This window comes from Solea senegalensis, linkage group LG4 (assembly GCF_019176455.1).
Source record: "Solea senegalensis isolate Sse05_10M linkage group LG4, IFAPA_SoseM_1, whole genome shotgun sequence".
Taxonomy (NCBI): Eukaryota; Metazoa; Chordata; class Actinopteri; order Pleuronectiformes; family Soleidae; genus Solea; species Solea senegalensis.
In genome coordinates, this window is record NC_058024.1 from 25,014,146 (window position 1) to 25,029,004 (window position 14,859).

The window sequence follows — 14,859 nt, forward strand, 5'->3', positions numbered from 1 at the left end:
CTTGCTTTGATGGTTTTTGTTCTTCTGAATGTGTCTTTTATTGTGAAGCACAGTTGTTGCTTTATCATCATGTGTGTGCGGAGGAAGCCAACTCACTTCACTGTAAACCAAATCTACCTTTGGGTATTTCTGGGAAAAGACAACATCTTTATGGGAGCATGTGTCGCTCCAACATACCAAAAATAAGCCACTGCATCAATGGTATCTTCATCTATAATCAGATGACACATGCCATGTTCACTAAAGCTCCTCCCTACAATCACACACACTGGTGTTTTGTACCTTTCATTTAAAAGAGCCTGGATGGTCCATGGAATTAGATTACATTACATTACATGTCATTTAGCAGACGCTTTTATCCAAAGCGACTTACAAAAGTGCATTTAAACATTTGGGTACAAATAAGAGCTAGAAGTAAGTAAGAGCTTCAAGTAGAACAAACTATGAAGTGCTAGTCATAAGTGCAATACAATTTTTTTTTTTTTTTTTCAGCCAGGTTATTAAATCTTGCAGTACTAAAATCTTCTTGTTGCTAATTTTGGGAAACAGAGGGTGTAGTCTCATGAGGTAGCAAAGCAGTATCCACCTAATTCCTGGAGGCGCTACTGGATAAATTATAATGGGTGGAACTTCTGGAACAGCAGTAAGCTACTTCATTCCAGTGGGAAAACATGGTGGTAGCGACATGACTGATGTGAATAAAGTGATTAAATGCACAATAAATCTAACATTTATCACAATAATGTCACGAGTCACAATTGTTTTGGTCAAGACAATCGGGATAAATCTTGATTTTGTTCCATGAAAACTTTTTTAAAACACTGGTTTTACAATTCCTAACACCAAATTACATCACAACTGAGTGAGGAGAGGATACAAATACCCTCGGGTTGCATAACACTGGATTTTTTTGCCAATATGTTGGGAGTGCTTGGAAAAAATAGTTAAACATAGAGAACTAATGGTAAAAAGGGTGGCAGCTTTATAGTAATATTGGGGAATTATCCGATATATACATTTTAAGGCCAATACTGAATACTGTGCCGCAACTTTCACTAGAAGGATAGCATTTACGACAACAGCCTCAGTGTTCTGATCAAAATAAGAATAGATATGCACTATAATATTAGTACTATATTGGCTGATATTAGATATAGATGAAACACACTGATATGACTAATGACTAAAACAGTAGGCTGAAGAAGATGCTTCCTCTCACTTCTATGCTAGCGCCCTCTACAAATATATATTTTTAACGTTTTATTTTGCACAATGAATAAAATTCTATGGAAAAATCTACAATGACATCTACAGTTGGTCGCAGGGATAAACATACATTATCTGTATCAGTTATTGGCCAGAGGACTCCCGATATATTGGGAAAAAAGTCCAAAGATTGTGCATCTATCATAATAATCAATAAAGTTGTCGTGTTTGTGTGTGCATGGGTGGGAATATCTGAACAGCGTTGAAGGAATAGCATACCATATCATTTTTGATCAAACTTGTTTCTTTGGAGAAAGTGACAGGCCCAGAGTGGAACCAAACAAAGAACTTGTTCATGATCATGCTCTGGAAACGGTGGAAAGCATGACCTTGACCCTTGACCTCCAAATTCTCATCAGTCAATCTGTAGTGGCTAAGCCCCAGCTTAAAGCCACTGAGGGGCTGCAGGACAGGCTAAACTTAATAACTGCATACAATTTCTGGCACGTCCAGTGAAGTCCAGGGCACATCTAGGACGCTAGGTATTGCAGATGAGGCCTCTGGAGGTGTCGCGGGCCTGTCATCGAAACACCAGAGAAGGAGGGTGCCCACCCGATGACCCCAATGAGGCCCTGAACCCTTCAGTCCCATAAACAGTACCATGGCTCCTACCCGGAAACCCCTCAGATGCCTGCTCCAATCCACCTCACACCTCAGGAGTGCAAATCACTATGGGATTGCACAACCTAGTCCTAAAACAGAACTGACTGGATTGGGACGCTCTTTCATGACAGCGGGAAGAACAAACATTCAGATTTTATAAAATAAAGTCAGAGATTTACTGAAGCCATTGTGTTGGGGTTTTTGTCTAAGTACATGAAGTGAGGTAAGAACTGCCTCATGTAATCTAAATCTGCAATCCTATTACACCCTCACATATCACAGAGACTGTGAGGATGAAAGTTATTTTTTAAAAATCATTGTACTTTTATAACTGATTCACTATTAACCTTGGCTTTTCCACATTTTACACGACGTGAAAAGAGTGACATGGGCCAAACACACATGCAGGCCTGTATATGATATATTTTTATTTAAAAAGAAATTGTCATATGCGATCTTTGCAGTTTCAATTCTGTCATTTGCATTTCTAAAAAAACTTTCACCACTGTGTTCTTCTGTATCTAAAACAGTCAACACCAAGCCTTTTACATGTAATTTCACAGACTTGCCTAATGTTTTCAGTTGTATTGCTTGTATTATTTTTGAATTTTTTGTATTTGTTTTGTTTTCTGTAATGTTGGATTGTTTATTATTGTTTCATTAGTAATAACTTTCATTTTATGACATTTAGTGTTTTGTATTTTGTGTTTCTTGGTTTCCTCTTTGTGTATCCTGCAGTTCTGCAACTAACCAGAGCTACCTGAAATAATTATTAGGTTATGTTGCTGGTCATGTTTGTGAGCAGCATGATTCAAAAACAGTAAAGGACACATTTTGATGAAGTCTTGTGGTAGGTTTAGGAAGAATTTATTAGATTTTGTAGTTATTTTTCTTGATTTCATGACTGATTAATCTGGCAATTGTTTTCTTGATTTCTTGTTTCATCTGTTAAATGTCAGAAAATGGATAAATATGTTGATCATTATTTACCTAACCTCAAAAAGTAGATACAAACATCAGCATATTTAGCTTATTGTCGTAGAGGAGCAAAGAAACCAGAACATATTCACAATTACACAAAGGTGAAATCACAGAAGTTCTCTTTATTTTATATAAAAAATACCAATTAGCTGATCATCAAACTAGTGTGAGTGATTTTTTTTTTTGGTGATTGTCATTGGCTTTTCCCCAGATCTCCAAATCATGTTTTCAAATGACTTTTGTCCACAAACCAAATGTATTCACTTTTGATGATTTCTTTTAAGAAATCAGAAATATTTACACTTAAGTAGCTAAAAAAATAGAGAACGTGATTAAATAATTAAAAAAACATTCACACCGATCAGCTGATTATCAAAATATTATTTTATTGTTAACACAAAAAATCTGACAAATGGAGATTTTCATTAAATTAAAGTGTAAACATGAATTCTGAGATTTTGAGGTTGTGAAACTGAATTAGACAACATTATTATAATTTTCATCATATTTTTAGGGCTGGACATCATATAATGGCTCAGTTTAAGAAGTTGTAATGATTATATTGTTTCCTCTCTCTTTTTTTAGGTTGAAATATGAAATATGAATTCGTCATCAGCTAATGCAACTGTGGGAGTTTGGAATCGAGACACCAACTCATTGCATTGACCAATAATGTGATTGTTGTGCTTCTCTGGATTTCACTCAACTACATGAGTGCAGGCCTCATTCACACATTCTGCAAACACCAGGTTATAACTCCGGGAATGCTGAGTACTGTTGTCAGCAGCCACTGTTAAAGTGATGGTTCAGGTTTTTTAATGTGTTGTTGCGTGCGACCAACAGCTTAAATCAAGAAATTCGGGAGTTCCCAAACAGTCTAACTTTCCTTCTGCTTCGCCCCATTCTTTTTGTCTCTTGTTCTACAAACTGTACTCCATATCTGATTAGAAATGTAAGAAGATACTCTCACTTACTCTTCTTCTACTGCTTTATCCTCCACATAAGGGTCACTGATTTACGCCCTGACATAGGGCGTAAGGCAGGGTCACAAGCCCTAGGAAAATCCTAAAACATTCTGTTTCATTGTGTTATGTGGCTTCAAGGTTCAGTTCACCCGGACTGAACAATGCTGGTGTGAACACTCAATAAGACCGAGTATAAAGGAAATTTAGATGTCATCAGTAAATTAATGTAACCGGTTTTCTTTCATCCTCTTGCATATTCTTTTGACCAGACAGATCTTCTACATGAATCCCCACTACATCCTTTTCATTCACCTGGTGGTCAACGACATGACCCAAGTGATGCTGACCATCATCCTGTTCATCATCAGCTACACCATCTACAAACTCCACGTCTCCATTTGTTGCATTTTAGTTCTCCTGGCTCTGTTCACCACTGAAAACACTCCTCTGAATCTGGCGTGCATGGCGGTGGAGTACATCGCCATCTGCTTCCCCCTTCACCATGTGCAGATCTGTACCATCAAGAGAACTTGGATGGCGATTAGGTTTAATCTGGGCGACCAGCATGTTGTCGGTTCTCCCTGATCTCCTCATCACCTTGGCCACAGAGTCTGTGGACTTCTTCCATCCCAGAGTGTTCTGTACCAGGCAAAACATCTCCCCAAACCCCCTCATTGTCAAAAAGAGGTAGCCAAGATGCTAAGAAAGCCAGAAACACTATCATTCTTCATGGGTTTCAGTTGCTGTTGTGTATGACATCATATGTAGCTCCACGATTATTTACTGTCCTGCAGCAGTGGTTCCCTAAGACTACGTCCAATCATCTACGGCATCAGGAGGTATCTGAAACGGAACCTCATATGTAAAATTAGCATATCCTAGGGTAGGATTCATCGACTACAACTGATCAAAGATGTAAAACTCAGGTGTTGCTCGTCACCACATTTGGTCTAATTTAAGCTAATGTCAGTAAGCTATCATGCCTCTTCTAGCAGCTCAAATAAAACAGACATGTAATGAAATGTAGGATACAAGTCAGACTCAAAGAGTAAATCAGAACTCTCAGAAATGTCAGACAAATGTCTAATGTGGTCTTACTGTATATCTCTCCTTGTCTGAAGCTTTTTTATCTAAAACGATGAGCTTTCTTTGTATCTTCAGCTGCATATTTACAGATTATGTAAGGGCTAGCGTTTCCTGCGGTACTTGTTGTTGTTGCTGTTGACAAAACACACAAGCAATGTCACAACACACCATTAATAAATTCAGTAAAATGTAGAATCTGTCATTTGTTGATTCCTTTGAAACTTCATTTACCACACAAAAGGACAAATCTGATTTGTTTATATTTGAATGCTAAAAAGAAAGTTGCGACAGAGGAAAGTTTGCCACTGGGTCACGTTACCATTTCTTTAAAATTACACTTTTTTAATTGTTAGACAATAATTTTTGCAGCTTTGCAGGCGTATTGTTTGCCCATTCATTTGTATACAACACCTGAGATGCTCAATAATCAGTCAATGCAGTCAAACACTCTAACCCTATGACGTCACTCTGAAAAAACACCAACAGGGGCAGTAGTGACATATTCAAATACATATACTCAGTACTTTAATATGGAGTTGGTCCCTTTTGCAGCTATAACAGCTTCCACTCTTCTTGGAACACTTTCCTGTTGGACGAGAAAATCTGGCTCACAATCTGTGTTCAAGATCATCCCAAAGGTGCTCGATGGGATCAGGGCTCTGTGTGGGGCCAGTCAAGCTCTTCCACACCAAAGTCATCAAACCATGTCTTTATAGTCCTTACTTTGTGCACTAGGGCCTTCCTCAAACTGTTGCCACAGAGTTGGAAGCATAGCATTGTCCACAATGTCTTTGTATGCTGAAGTGTTAAGATTGTCCTTCATTGGAGATAAGAGACCTAGAGACCAAAGCCTAAAAAACAGCCCCAATTCAATAATGAACAGATGTGACAAAATACTTTTGTCCACATCGTGAAAATGCAGATGACACATGCCAAGTTCACTAATCACACATGCTGATGTTTGAATGAATGGTACTTTTCATCTATGGCTCGTAGAATCTGATTTTCCCCAAAAATAAGCCAAAACGTGGACTCCTCTGAGCACAGAACAAACCGTCTGTCAATCCATCTCAGATAAGATCTGGCCAAGAAAACTCGGTCATGTTTTGACACACAATATACTTTTTTTTTTAGCAGTCTGAAAAGGGTGGAGTCACCTCCCACTTCCAAGAGGCGTGACCAAAGGACGTAGATCAAATGTACGCAAGTAGATAGACCTACAACCAGTCAGACCAAGGATCAGGAAGACGTATGCAGAAAATGCGCCAACTAACGTGCTTATTGTAGTTGTTAGCTATCTAGTACTGGCATCTAACGGTGGCACTTCAGTGGCCGCCATGTTGGATACATACAAAAGCTGGTAAACCCGCCTCTAGTGCCAGTGGTAAAAATCCATTTGTGATTGGAGCCTTTGTCTCGGAGATTCTGTAGTTGGCAAAAACAATTAAATCTTACAATTGCTAATTTTGGGTACTAGAGGACATACTCTCAAGATGCAGCAGAGCAGTATCCACCTAATTCCCACTGGAGAAATGAAAAGCTACTTCATTCCAGTGGCACAACACAGTGGCCACGTTAAAAAAAAGTGAATGATCTTATTGTCACATAAATACTGATTCGTCTTGGAGCTTTTCAGATTGTTCACAGCGCCACCATCTGCAGTGACGGCGTTCTAGTGGCTAAATACACTAGCGTACGATAACTTGAGGCCACTTTTTCATGTCCTCCCCTCCCACAATACACAATAACTCTACCAGTTATCGCAATTAGATCAGGAATCGCAGTTATTTTGGTCAAGATGATTGTGAGATAAAATCTTGAATACTTTACTGTGATACCTTGGTTTAACAATTGGTTTTACAAATCATAACACCAATTGAGCGAGGAAACAAATACCCGAGGGATACATATATATTTTTCCCTGCATCTAAGTGCAGAGGTCATTTAGCAACTTCTGTCTTCATTGTGCAAAATGAATAAACATAAACCCAAATGTACCCAAATGTTTAAATGCACTTATTATTGGCATGTTTGCCAATATACGATAAAACATTTTAATTTACTGATATCATGCTGATAATATTGTGCATCCCCTTGTCAATAAACCAGATTCACTCACTCACTCACGGCTGGATTTCATGATGTCATCATTCCTGTAGCACTCATGTGGCTAAATATAAATCCACTGATCTGCTTTCAGATTTATTTCATGTCTGGTGACGAAGACACCCACACACGTGCACAGTCTGAGGTAAAGGTGATTTTTTTTTTGTCTACTGGTGAAGTATTTCATTTATTACAATACTGAAATCATTAATAACTGTTTTATCATGATGTTAATCACTTATTTTGTAAAGAAAATTGCTTCATTATCTCTAATTCTTATTATTCACATTATTATTATCATTATCATTATTATTATTATTATTATTATTATTATTATTATTATTATTAATAATAATAATAATAATAATAATAAAGTGACATATTCTTTTCTTAAATATATACATATAAATAATTATTGTCAGGCTGCAGTGATAATTCGATCACTGATCGTATAACAATATAACTATATTCTAATGATCAATTCTATCAGTTTGAGGAGTTATTATATTATTCTTTAATAATTAATACAAGATTTCTGTGAATATTTTCTGGTTTCTTTGCTTCATGTGAACAAAGAAAAACGTTATCATTTTAGTTTGTGGACAAAAACAATGATGAACGCTGTTCCTGATTTATAAAACATATAGATTTTGTTGTTACTATTACACATGGATTTTTAATGCATACATTGTATATTTGAGTTCAGCATGCGTCTTTGCAAGGTCTCTGAGATTATTGAGCCTGGGTCTCTTTTATTCCATGTTAATCCTCAATCCAATGTGAAATGACTACACTGTAAAAATAATTTCAACGTTCTAACGTTCACCTGCTGCCTTAAAAATGTGAGTAAACTCAATGTGAAAATACAATGCTTCAAAACATAAAAACATGAATGAAGAATGAAATGTTGCGAAATTCACAATAACTCAAGACAATTTGGTTTTATTGTGCAGGTTTAGATTATTCTAATTCATTCATGTTTTACTGTTTTATTGCGATCATTATTATTATTATTATTATTATTATTATTATTTATCTTATTGTACTTTTGTAAATCGAGAGGATTTTGGTGCAAATTTGTTTTTGAAATTTTGAAAGCTTAAAAAATATTTAACATGTTAAATATGTTTTTTTTTTTTTTTAATGTTTTCCCTGTAACAGATCCTGACAATTGCCTCCATGAATTCCTCCGTGCACAGTGTTAACATGTCGAGTCTGACTTATCGGGACCCTTCGAGCACAGCTGTTGCCAAAAACGTGTTCATTCTGGCTCTTGGTCTCACCATCAACTACATCAATGGGACGCTGATTCACACCTTCAGGAAACACCAGGTCAGAATCCTCCGCCATCATTTCTGTCGCTTTGTTTTTGTCCGTGATTGTTGACAGTGATGTTACCAGAACCGGTGCTTATGATGCCAATGATACCATCATGTACAGCCATGTTGGAAACACAGCAGAAGACTTTATGGACAGTGTATGATGAAGTTTAGTGTCGAGAATTCTGTAATGTTATCGGTATTAACGCCTGAATTTCTGCTATTGTGAAAAACCCCTTAGTTATGAATAGAAAAATACAAGGGTGGAGAAGATTAGATGTTTGAATTGACCGAATTTCCCCCCCTCTTTTTGCATCCAGATATTTTACACAAATCCTCGTTATGTCTTATTCATCCACCTGGTCCTGAACGACATGATCCAACTCACTGTGACCATCTGCCTGTTCGTCTTAAGCTACGTCATCTACCGAATCCAAACGTCCCTGTGTTGCCTCTTCATTACTTTCGCCTCCTTCACCACCCTCAACACCCCTCTGAATCTGGCCATCATGGCAGTGGAGTGCTACATTGCCATTTGTCTGCCGCTGCGACACGCCGAGCTGTGCACCATCAGGAGAACGTACATTCTGATCAGCTGGATTTGGGCGATGAGCGCCATCTCGACTCTGCCAGACGTGTTTCTTAATGTGGCAAAAGAGCCTGAGCGGTATATTTACGCCTCAATTTTTTGTGAGAGGGACAATTTGTTCCGCCACCCTATAAGCTTACAAAAAAGGGACATTTCCTTCACTGTTTACCTAATTGGGGTTTGGCTGACTGTCTTTTTCACTTACTTCAAGATCTTCTTTGTTGCTCGAGCAGCTAAAAAGGCTAAATCAGAGGACAGAAATGCAAAGAAGGCCAGGAACACAATCTTGCTTCATGGCTTTCAACTAATGATGTGTATGCTCACGTATATCTACCATACGATAATGAAGGCACTTATATATTTATTCCCTAAACATTACATAAACGTCATCTTCGTTTGTTACATCTTCATCCAGATTCTGCCCAGGTTAATCAGTCCCATTGTGTACGGGCTGCGAGACAAGACCTTTAGACAGCACTTGAAAAAGTATCTGCTGTGCTCAGTGATAGCGAGTGTCACACCCTGGACCAAGGCCAAATGTGGGTCTCTGTCCTGAAATCAACAGCCTGATTTTGAACAGAGCGCTTACAGTTTTTATTGGCACTGAGAATAAAATGTATTCTGACCTTTCAGTGTGAATGTACTTCAACCACACAGCTAAAAATAATAAGAAGTAGTTATTTAAAGCCCTCCACAATACGGACGATGGAACTTTATGGAATAAAGTTGGAATTCAGAGATTCAATCAGAAAAAAAATCTAAATTCTGAATTTTTATTTTTTATTTAACTTTAAAGCCAGAATTCTGTGTGTCAGTATTCTGAGAAAACAAAAGTCCCATGTGGCCCTAATCCTCATCTGTAACTCATCCTTTTTTGGAATTGCATATTTTGACAGTATGCAGCCAATGTATGACATTATAATTTGAATTAGATTGTAACAAAACTCAAATCAGTGATGAAATATTAATGAAGTCTTGTTGTTTTTCTTTTTATTAGTATATTAAAAAAGTATAAAAACACAATGTTATGTAGATTTTGCAATAAGAAAATCCAATTGTGACGTCTTCACCGTTAACAAATCTAATTTTCAATTCAAGTAATTTTACTCGTGTGAGATATGGACTCTGAAGAACACAAACACTGACTAGCCCTCTGGCGCTAATGCTAGTGCTAAATAAGGAGAATCACAAGCCTGGTTGGCTTGCACATGGCAGCACAAGATGGCAGCCCCCTAAATAGCGAGGCCTTCGCTTTAAGAAGCCTTAAGATAAAAAGGCAGATTCTTGGGCAATGAAAACCAAATAGTTTTTATTTTACAGCATGTGCACACTTAGACAAACATACTTGTGGGCAGTACATTACATTACATCTGCCAAATAGTTGCTGACCTGATGTTGTGTTGAGCTAACGCTAATCAGTTTGTCCTTATGTCCAACGAGGGATGAGTGATATGGCTGAACTCGATTTTCTCCTTAAAAGCAAATTACAAATGAGTAAAAAAATGATTCAAAACAAGTTTCCCAGGTGGGATTAAAGTGCAACAAAATGCAAACATATAATAAAATGTTTGACCCTGCCATTTGTTATTTTAATGTTAATACAGGGGACCAGGCGGACCATCAGCAGTGAATGTTCATGAGAAAAAATGGAGTTTATAATATTTTTAGGCTGTTCTGCTGTAAGACAAATAATTAGACTTTCAATTGTAATCAATTATATAGTTAATGTAATATTTAGTGCATTTCACTAATTTATTCAATATAATACAATACAATTATCAATGCAACAGCCTTTAAAACAAGTAAAAGCCACCACAGATACTACAGTACATAATCTCAATATATTGTCAAGCTAAATGTTTCTATGAAATATGGAGAGATTTCCTCAAGGTATTGTTTAGAACAGACACACAGATTATTGTTCATAATCCCATGACATTTACAGTGATCCCTATAAAACTCACACAGTCAAAGACGTCAGACTTAGATTTGTTTAACTCACGCGACTATCAACAAGGTAAGTACGAGTTCTTTCTCTGTCAACGAGGAGACAAAATAATGATTATGATGATGATTATATTATTTCCTGTGTGTTTGATTCTGTTCAGCTCATTCTCACATGTTAAGTGATGACATTCTCAAAGTAAACATTGATAAATAAATTGTCATTTTATAATCATCTGCTTATTTATTCAGGAGATTGTGAATACTGAATACTGTTGCATCATTGAATGTTTGGATTTTTTTAATGATTTATTTCATTGTAATTCACTTTAAATTGGACATTTTGTCATTTTATTAGCGTGGCCATGTTTTAAACGACAAATAATGTTATTGACACAAGTAGTCTGGAAAATATTAAGCTCTGTAACATGAAAAGAAAAATATTGGCAAGAAAGTTTTGTAGTAGAGGAATATCTGACAAACAATGGTTTGCATTCAATCCAAACTGTTCCTGGTTTGTGTAAAATACAGAAGTTAACTCATTCATTCAGATTCATCAAGTCAAGGAAGACTCATTTTAAGTTAACATTTCGTATGTAACAGAATCTTTTGCTTGTGATGAATATAACTTTTTTTTTTTTTTTTTCATTTCTATTCATTTGTTACGTTACAAATTAAAAGATTTACAAGCCAGCAATACAAAATGTTCTCACCCTATTTACAGATTATATATATTATATTATATTATGTTATGTATGTTACATTACATTACATGTCACTTAGCAGACGCTTTTATCCAAAGCGACTTACAATGGAATTGAGTACAATCAGCGAGGGGTGGAATCAAACTTGCGACCATTGCGACCATGATGTTTTTTCGCACATAGGGTACCGGTCTTAACCACTGAGCCACTCCACCCCTCTATATGTATATATGTATATGTATATATTTATATATATTATGTGTATCTATATACACATATATATATACACATACATACATATACATACATATATATCTATATATATTCAGTCCCTTTACTGAAGGAGTGGTGTGGTTCACGTAGTCGGCAGTAAGTCGGATCTGTTCCCAGTGAGGGTTGGACTCCGTCAAAGCTGCCCTTTGTCACAGATTCTGTTCATAATGTTTATGGACAGAGGGTGTTGAGTTTGTTGGTGGCCCTAAATGAATAGAATTAGTAATTTTCAAAATCATTTCTTATGTTTCTGTAATGTTTTTTTGTTTTTTTTGTTTTAGTGGTTGAATGTTATGTTTAAACAATTTCTCACAGAAGTCCAGAGAGTCGGCTCTAATGTAGGTATAAAAAGGTGAATTCAGTTTGTTATTTGCCAAAATAAATAACTTTAACATTTTGAGATTTTAACAGTTTAAAAAAAAAAAAAAAAGATTTCTAAACATATTTATGGTTTGTCATTTTTATGACAGGTGGCCTAATTAATTTGTTAAGCACAGGATGAAGTGGTAGAAGATGAATGTGTACATAGTACAAATGTGTGAAATGTTTGTGCTGATCACTTCAACAGAAAGAAAAACAAGAAACAGAGACATAATTAAAAACAACTGAACTATGTGAATAATAAACGGTCAAAATCAAAAACTACTCTAAAATTATAAAGAAATAATGTTAAAACATGTTTAAACAGTATAAGAGTACAGAACTCCCTGCCTGACAAACATAAATACATGAACATGAGCATTTTATTAAAAATCAGAAGAGGTACATAATCTATATTTGCAATATTCCATGATGTAACTCCAAAATATCTGACAACTTTAAATAATAGGTGTTTAAATATAGGTAATGTGATCCCAGGTAATCAGAATATCAGACGCAAGGCTAACAACATCGCTGTAATATATCCTGTCTTACTAATGTTTCTCCACAGACTCATGAACTTTTCAAACACGGGCAGAAATGTAACGACGCTCGTCGTCCGGGACACTTTACAGACGGCCATCATCAAGAACGTGATCACTGTGGTTCTCTGCATCTCCATCAACTACATCAACAGCACCCTGGTGCACACGTTCACAAAACACCAGGTCTGTCTCGTCTTTGTGTCCATGTCCATGTCAATGCAGTGCAACGTCAAATTCAATTTGTCCCACAGTACAGTTGTAGATGCTAATTCATTCCTACAGTCGTCATCACACATTTTAAAGTAATGTTGTCCAGCAGAGGGGGTTATGAGCGCAGCTTGGCATGTATCCATGCCCTCTTTGCTTATTCGAAGAAGACAGGGATGTTATGTTGTTTTGGGGAGAAAATAAACAAACGCAACTGTCGCAACAGAGCGAATAATGACATCAACCAACGCCAAAAGCATCTGAAAGGTGATGCATAGTGTTTCCGGTTGTACACCATAAACTGCAAAGTAATGAACAAATCTTTTGGTTTAATCAGAGCTACCAACTCCTGGTGACATGATACAGAGTCAAAATTTACACACCGGACACAGGAAATGAAATACATTAAAAGTCCAATCTAAGGATTTCATGAATTAATATGGAATCGTCCAAATAAAAATCTATATGAATTGGAAAAAAATGGGTATTTTTTAATCAAGCCCTTGTCTGTACATTATCCAGAGACCGACTATTCTGTCCTGTGTTTCTCCCGTAGCCACTCCGTAGCATTCTCTGGAGATCCGCCTCACAAAAATTATGAAATTAACATCTTGATTCTTCAAATTTGACGCCTCAATCTTGTTAAAGCCTGCAGAAACCCGTCTTGTGTTTTGCATTTCAAAGACTTTACACAGGGATAATTGCCTGACCACTTCTGTCCTTCATTACAGGTTTTCAACATGAACCCTCGCTACATCCTGTACATCCATCTGGTGATCAACGACATCATCCTCCTGACCTTGTTCACCCTTGTTCAAGTCCTGAGTTACATCGTGTTCACTCTCAATGTCTCCCTCTGTATAGTTCTGTTGCTCATGGCTATGTGTGCAAGCATCAACAATCCTCTGACACTCGCCGTCATGGCCGTAGAGTGTTACGTAGCAATATGCTTCCCGCTCCGACACTCTAGGATCTGTACAGTCAAGAAAACGTACGCTGTGATCGGAGTGATATGGATGCTGAGTTCACTCTCCGTCTTCCCAGATTTATTTGTCTCCTTGGCCACAGAATCTATGGAATTCTTTCATTCCAGAGTTTTTTGCCTCCCAACAAACATTTTCAGACATCCTTATCTCAAAGAGAAGAGAGACATAGTCAACCAAGTATTTCTGGTCAGTGTTTGGATCATTCTATTCTACACATACTTCAGGATCCTCGCCACTGCAAAAGCAGCCGCTACATCCGCCAAGAAGGCGAGGAACACTGTCCTCCTCCATGGCTTCCAGCTGCTGCTGTGTATGCTCACCTATGTTTATAATTTAACCTTGGATGGCCTGATATTGTTGTTCCCAAAAGGAGTTCTGGCCATTCGCTTTGCCGTCTCAATATTTATTCATGTTCTTCCGCGACTCATCAGTCCGGTGGTTTACGGGCTGCGAGACAAGACTTTCAGAAAGTACCTGAAAAATGATCTGTTCTGTTCAACATGTGCTGACACTAAACAACACAAAAGACAGAAAACAAATCCTTTGTGAAGTCATGTTTTAGTTTGTCCTGCTATACTAGCACATCTGTATTTTGAAAATGGAACATTGTGACAGTAGTTGTAGTGCTTTTGTGTGTTTAGTTTAGTGCTTTTTTGTCTTTGAACAAATTAAAGGAAGGAATCAATTTTACAGATTTGTAATCTTGCAAATGTCTCCTGTATGAGACAAAAATCTCCTCTTTATTTTTTCTTCTATTTTACATCGGGTAGTTTAGTTTTAACACACATCTCTTAATACAACTCTGACACATGCATGTTTTTTGGGACATTTAACATTAGACACTCTCACCCAGTTAACGCAACCAAGAGTGATAGACCACATTTCAAGCAAGCTGTCAATTTTTAACCGAAATTGTGATATCTGG

The 14,859-nt window shown here is 36.9% G+C and overlaps 2 protein-coding genes and 1 pseudogene across 2 annotated transcripts; all 3 read left to right on the top strand.

The window, feature by feature from the left end:
• Window positions 1-3,443: 3,443 nt before the first annotated feature.
• On the top strand, window positions 3,444-5,076 carry LOC122768213 (annotated as a pseudogene).
• A 2,042-nt stretch (window positions 5,077-7,118) lies between these two features.
• LOC122768200 (odorant receptor 131-2-like) lies at window positions 7,119-9,545 on the top strand. Its single transcript, XM_044024019.1, has 3 exons — window positions 7,119-7,152; window positions 8,169-8,339; window positions 8,647-9,545. The coding sequence occupies exons 2-3, from the start codon at window positions 8,187-8,189 to the stop codon at window positions 9,469-9,471; spliced, it is 978 nt and encodes a 325-aa protein (XP_043879954.1). The 5' UTR covers window positions 7,119-7,152; window positions 8,169-8,186; the 3' UTR covers window positions 9,472-9,545.
• Window positions 9,546-9,933: 388 nt separating this feature from the next.
• LOC122768202 (odorant receptor 131-2-like) lies at window positions 9,934-14,624 on the top strand. Its single transcript, XM_044024022.1, has 3 exons — window positions 9,934-10,932; window positions 12,768-12,924; window positions 13,680-14,624. The coding sequence occupies exons 2-3, from the start codon at window positions 12,772-12,774 to the stop codon at window positions 14,481-14,483; spliced, it is 957 nt and encodes a 318-aa protein (XP_043879957.1). The 5' UTR covers window positions 9,934-10,932; window positions 12,768-12,771; the 3' UTR covers window positions 14,484-14,624.
• Window positions 14,625-14,859: the final 235 nt, after the last annotated feature.

Excerpts from the sequence above, each read along its gene's own strand:
- LOC122768200 (XM_044024019.1), top strand. The coding sequence starts at position 8,187 with ATGAATTCCTCCGTGCACAGTGTTAACATGTCGAGTCTGACTTATCGG. Across the intron at positions 8,340-8,646 it reads ACACCTTCAGGAAACACCAG|ATATTTTACACAAATCCTCG; the intron begins GTCAGAATCCTC and ends TTTTGCATCCAG.
- LOC122768202 (XM_044024022.1), top strand. The coding sequence starts at position 12,772 with ATGAACTTTTCAAACACGGGCAGAAATGTAACGACGCTCGTCGTCCGG. Across the intron at positions 12,925-13,679 it reads ACACGTTCACAAAACACCAG|GTTTTCAACATGAACCCTCG; the intron begins GTCTGTCTCGTC and ends CCTTCATTACAG.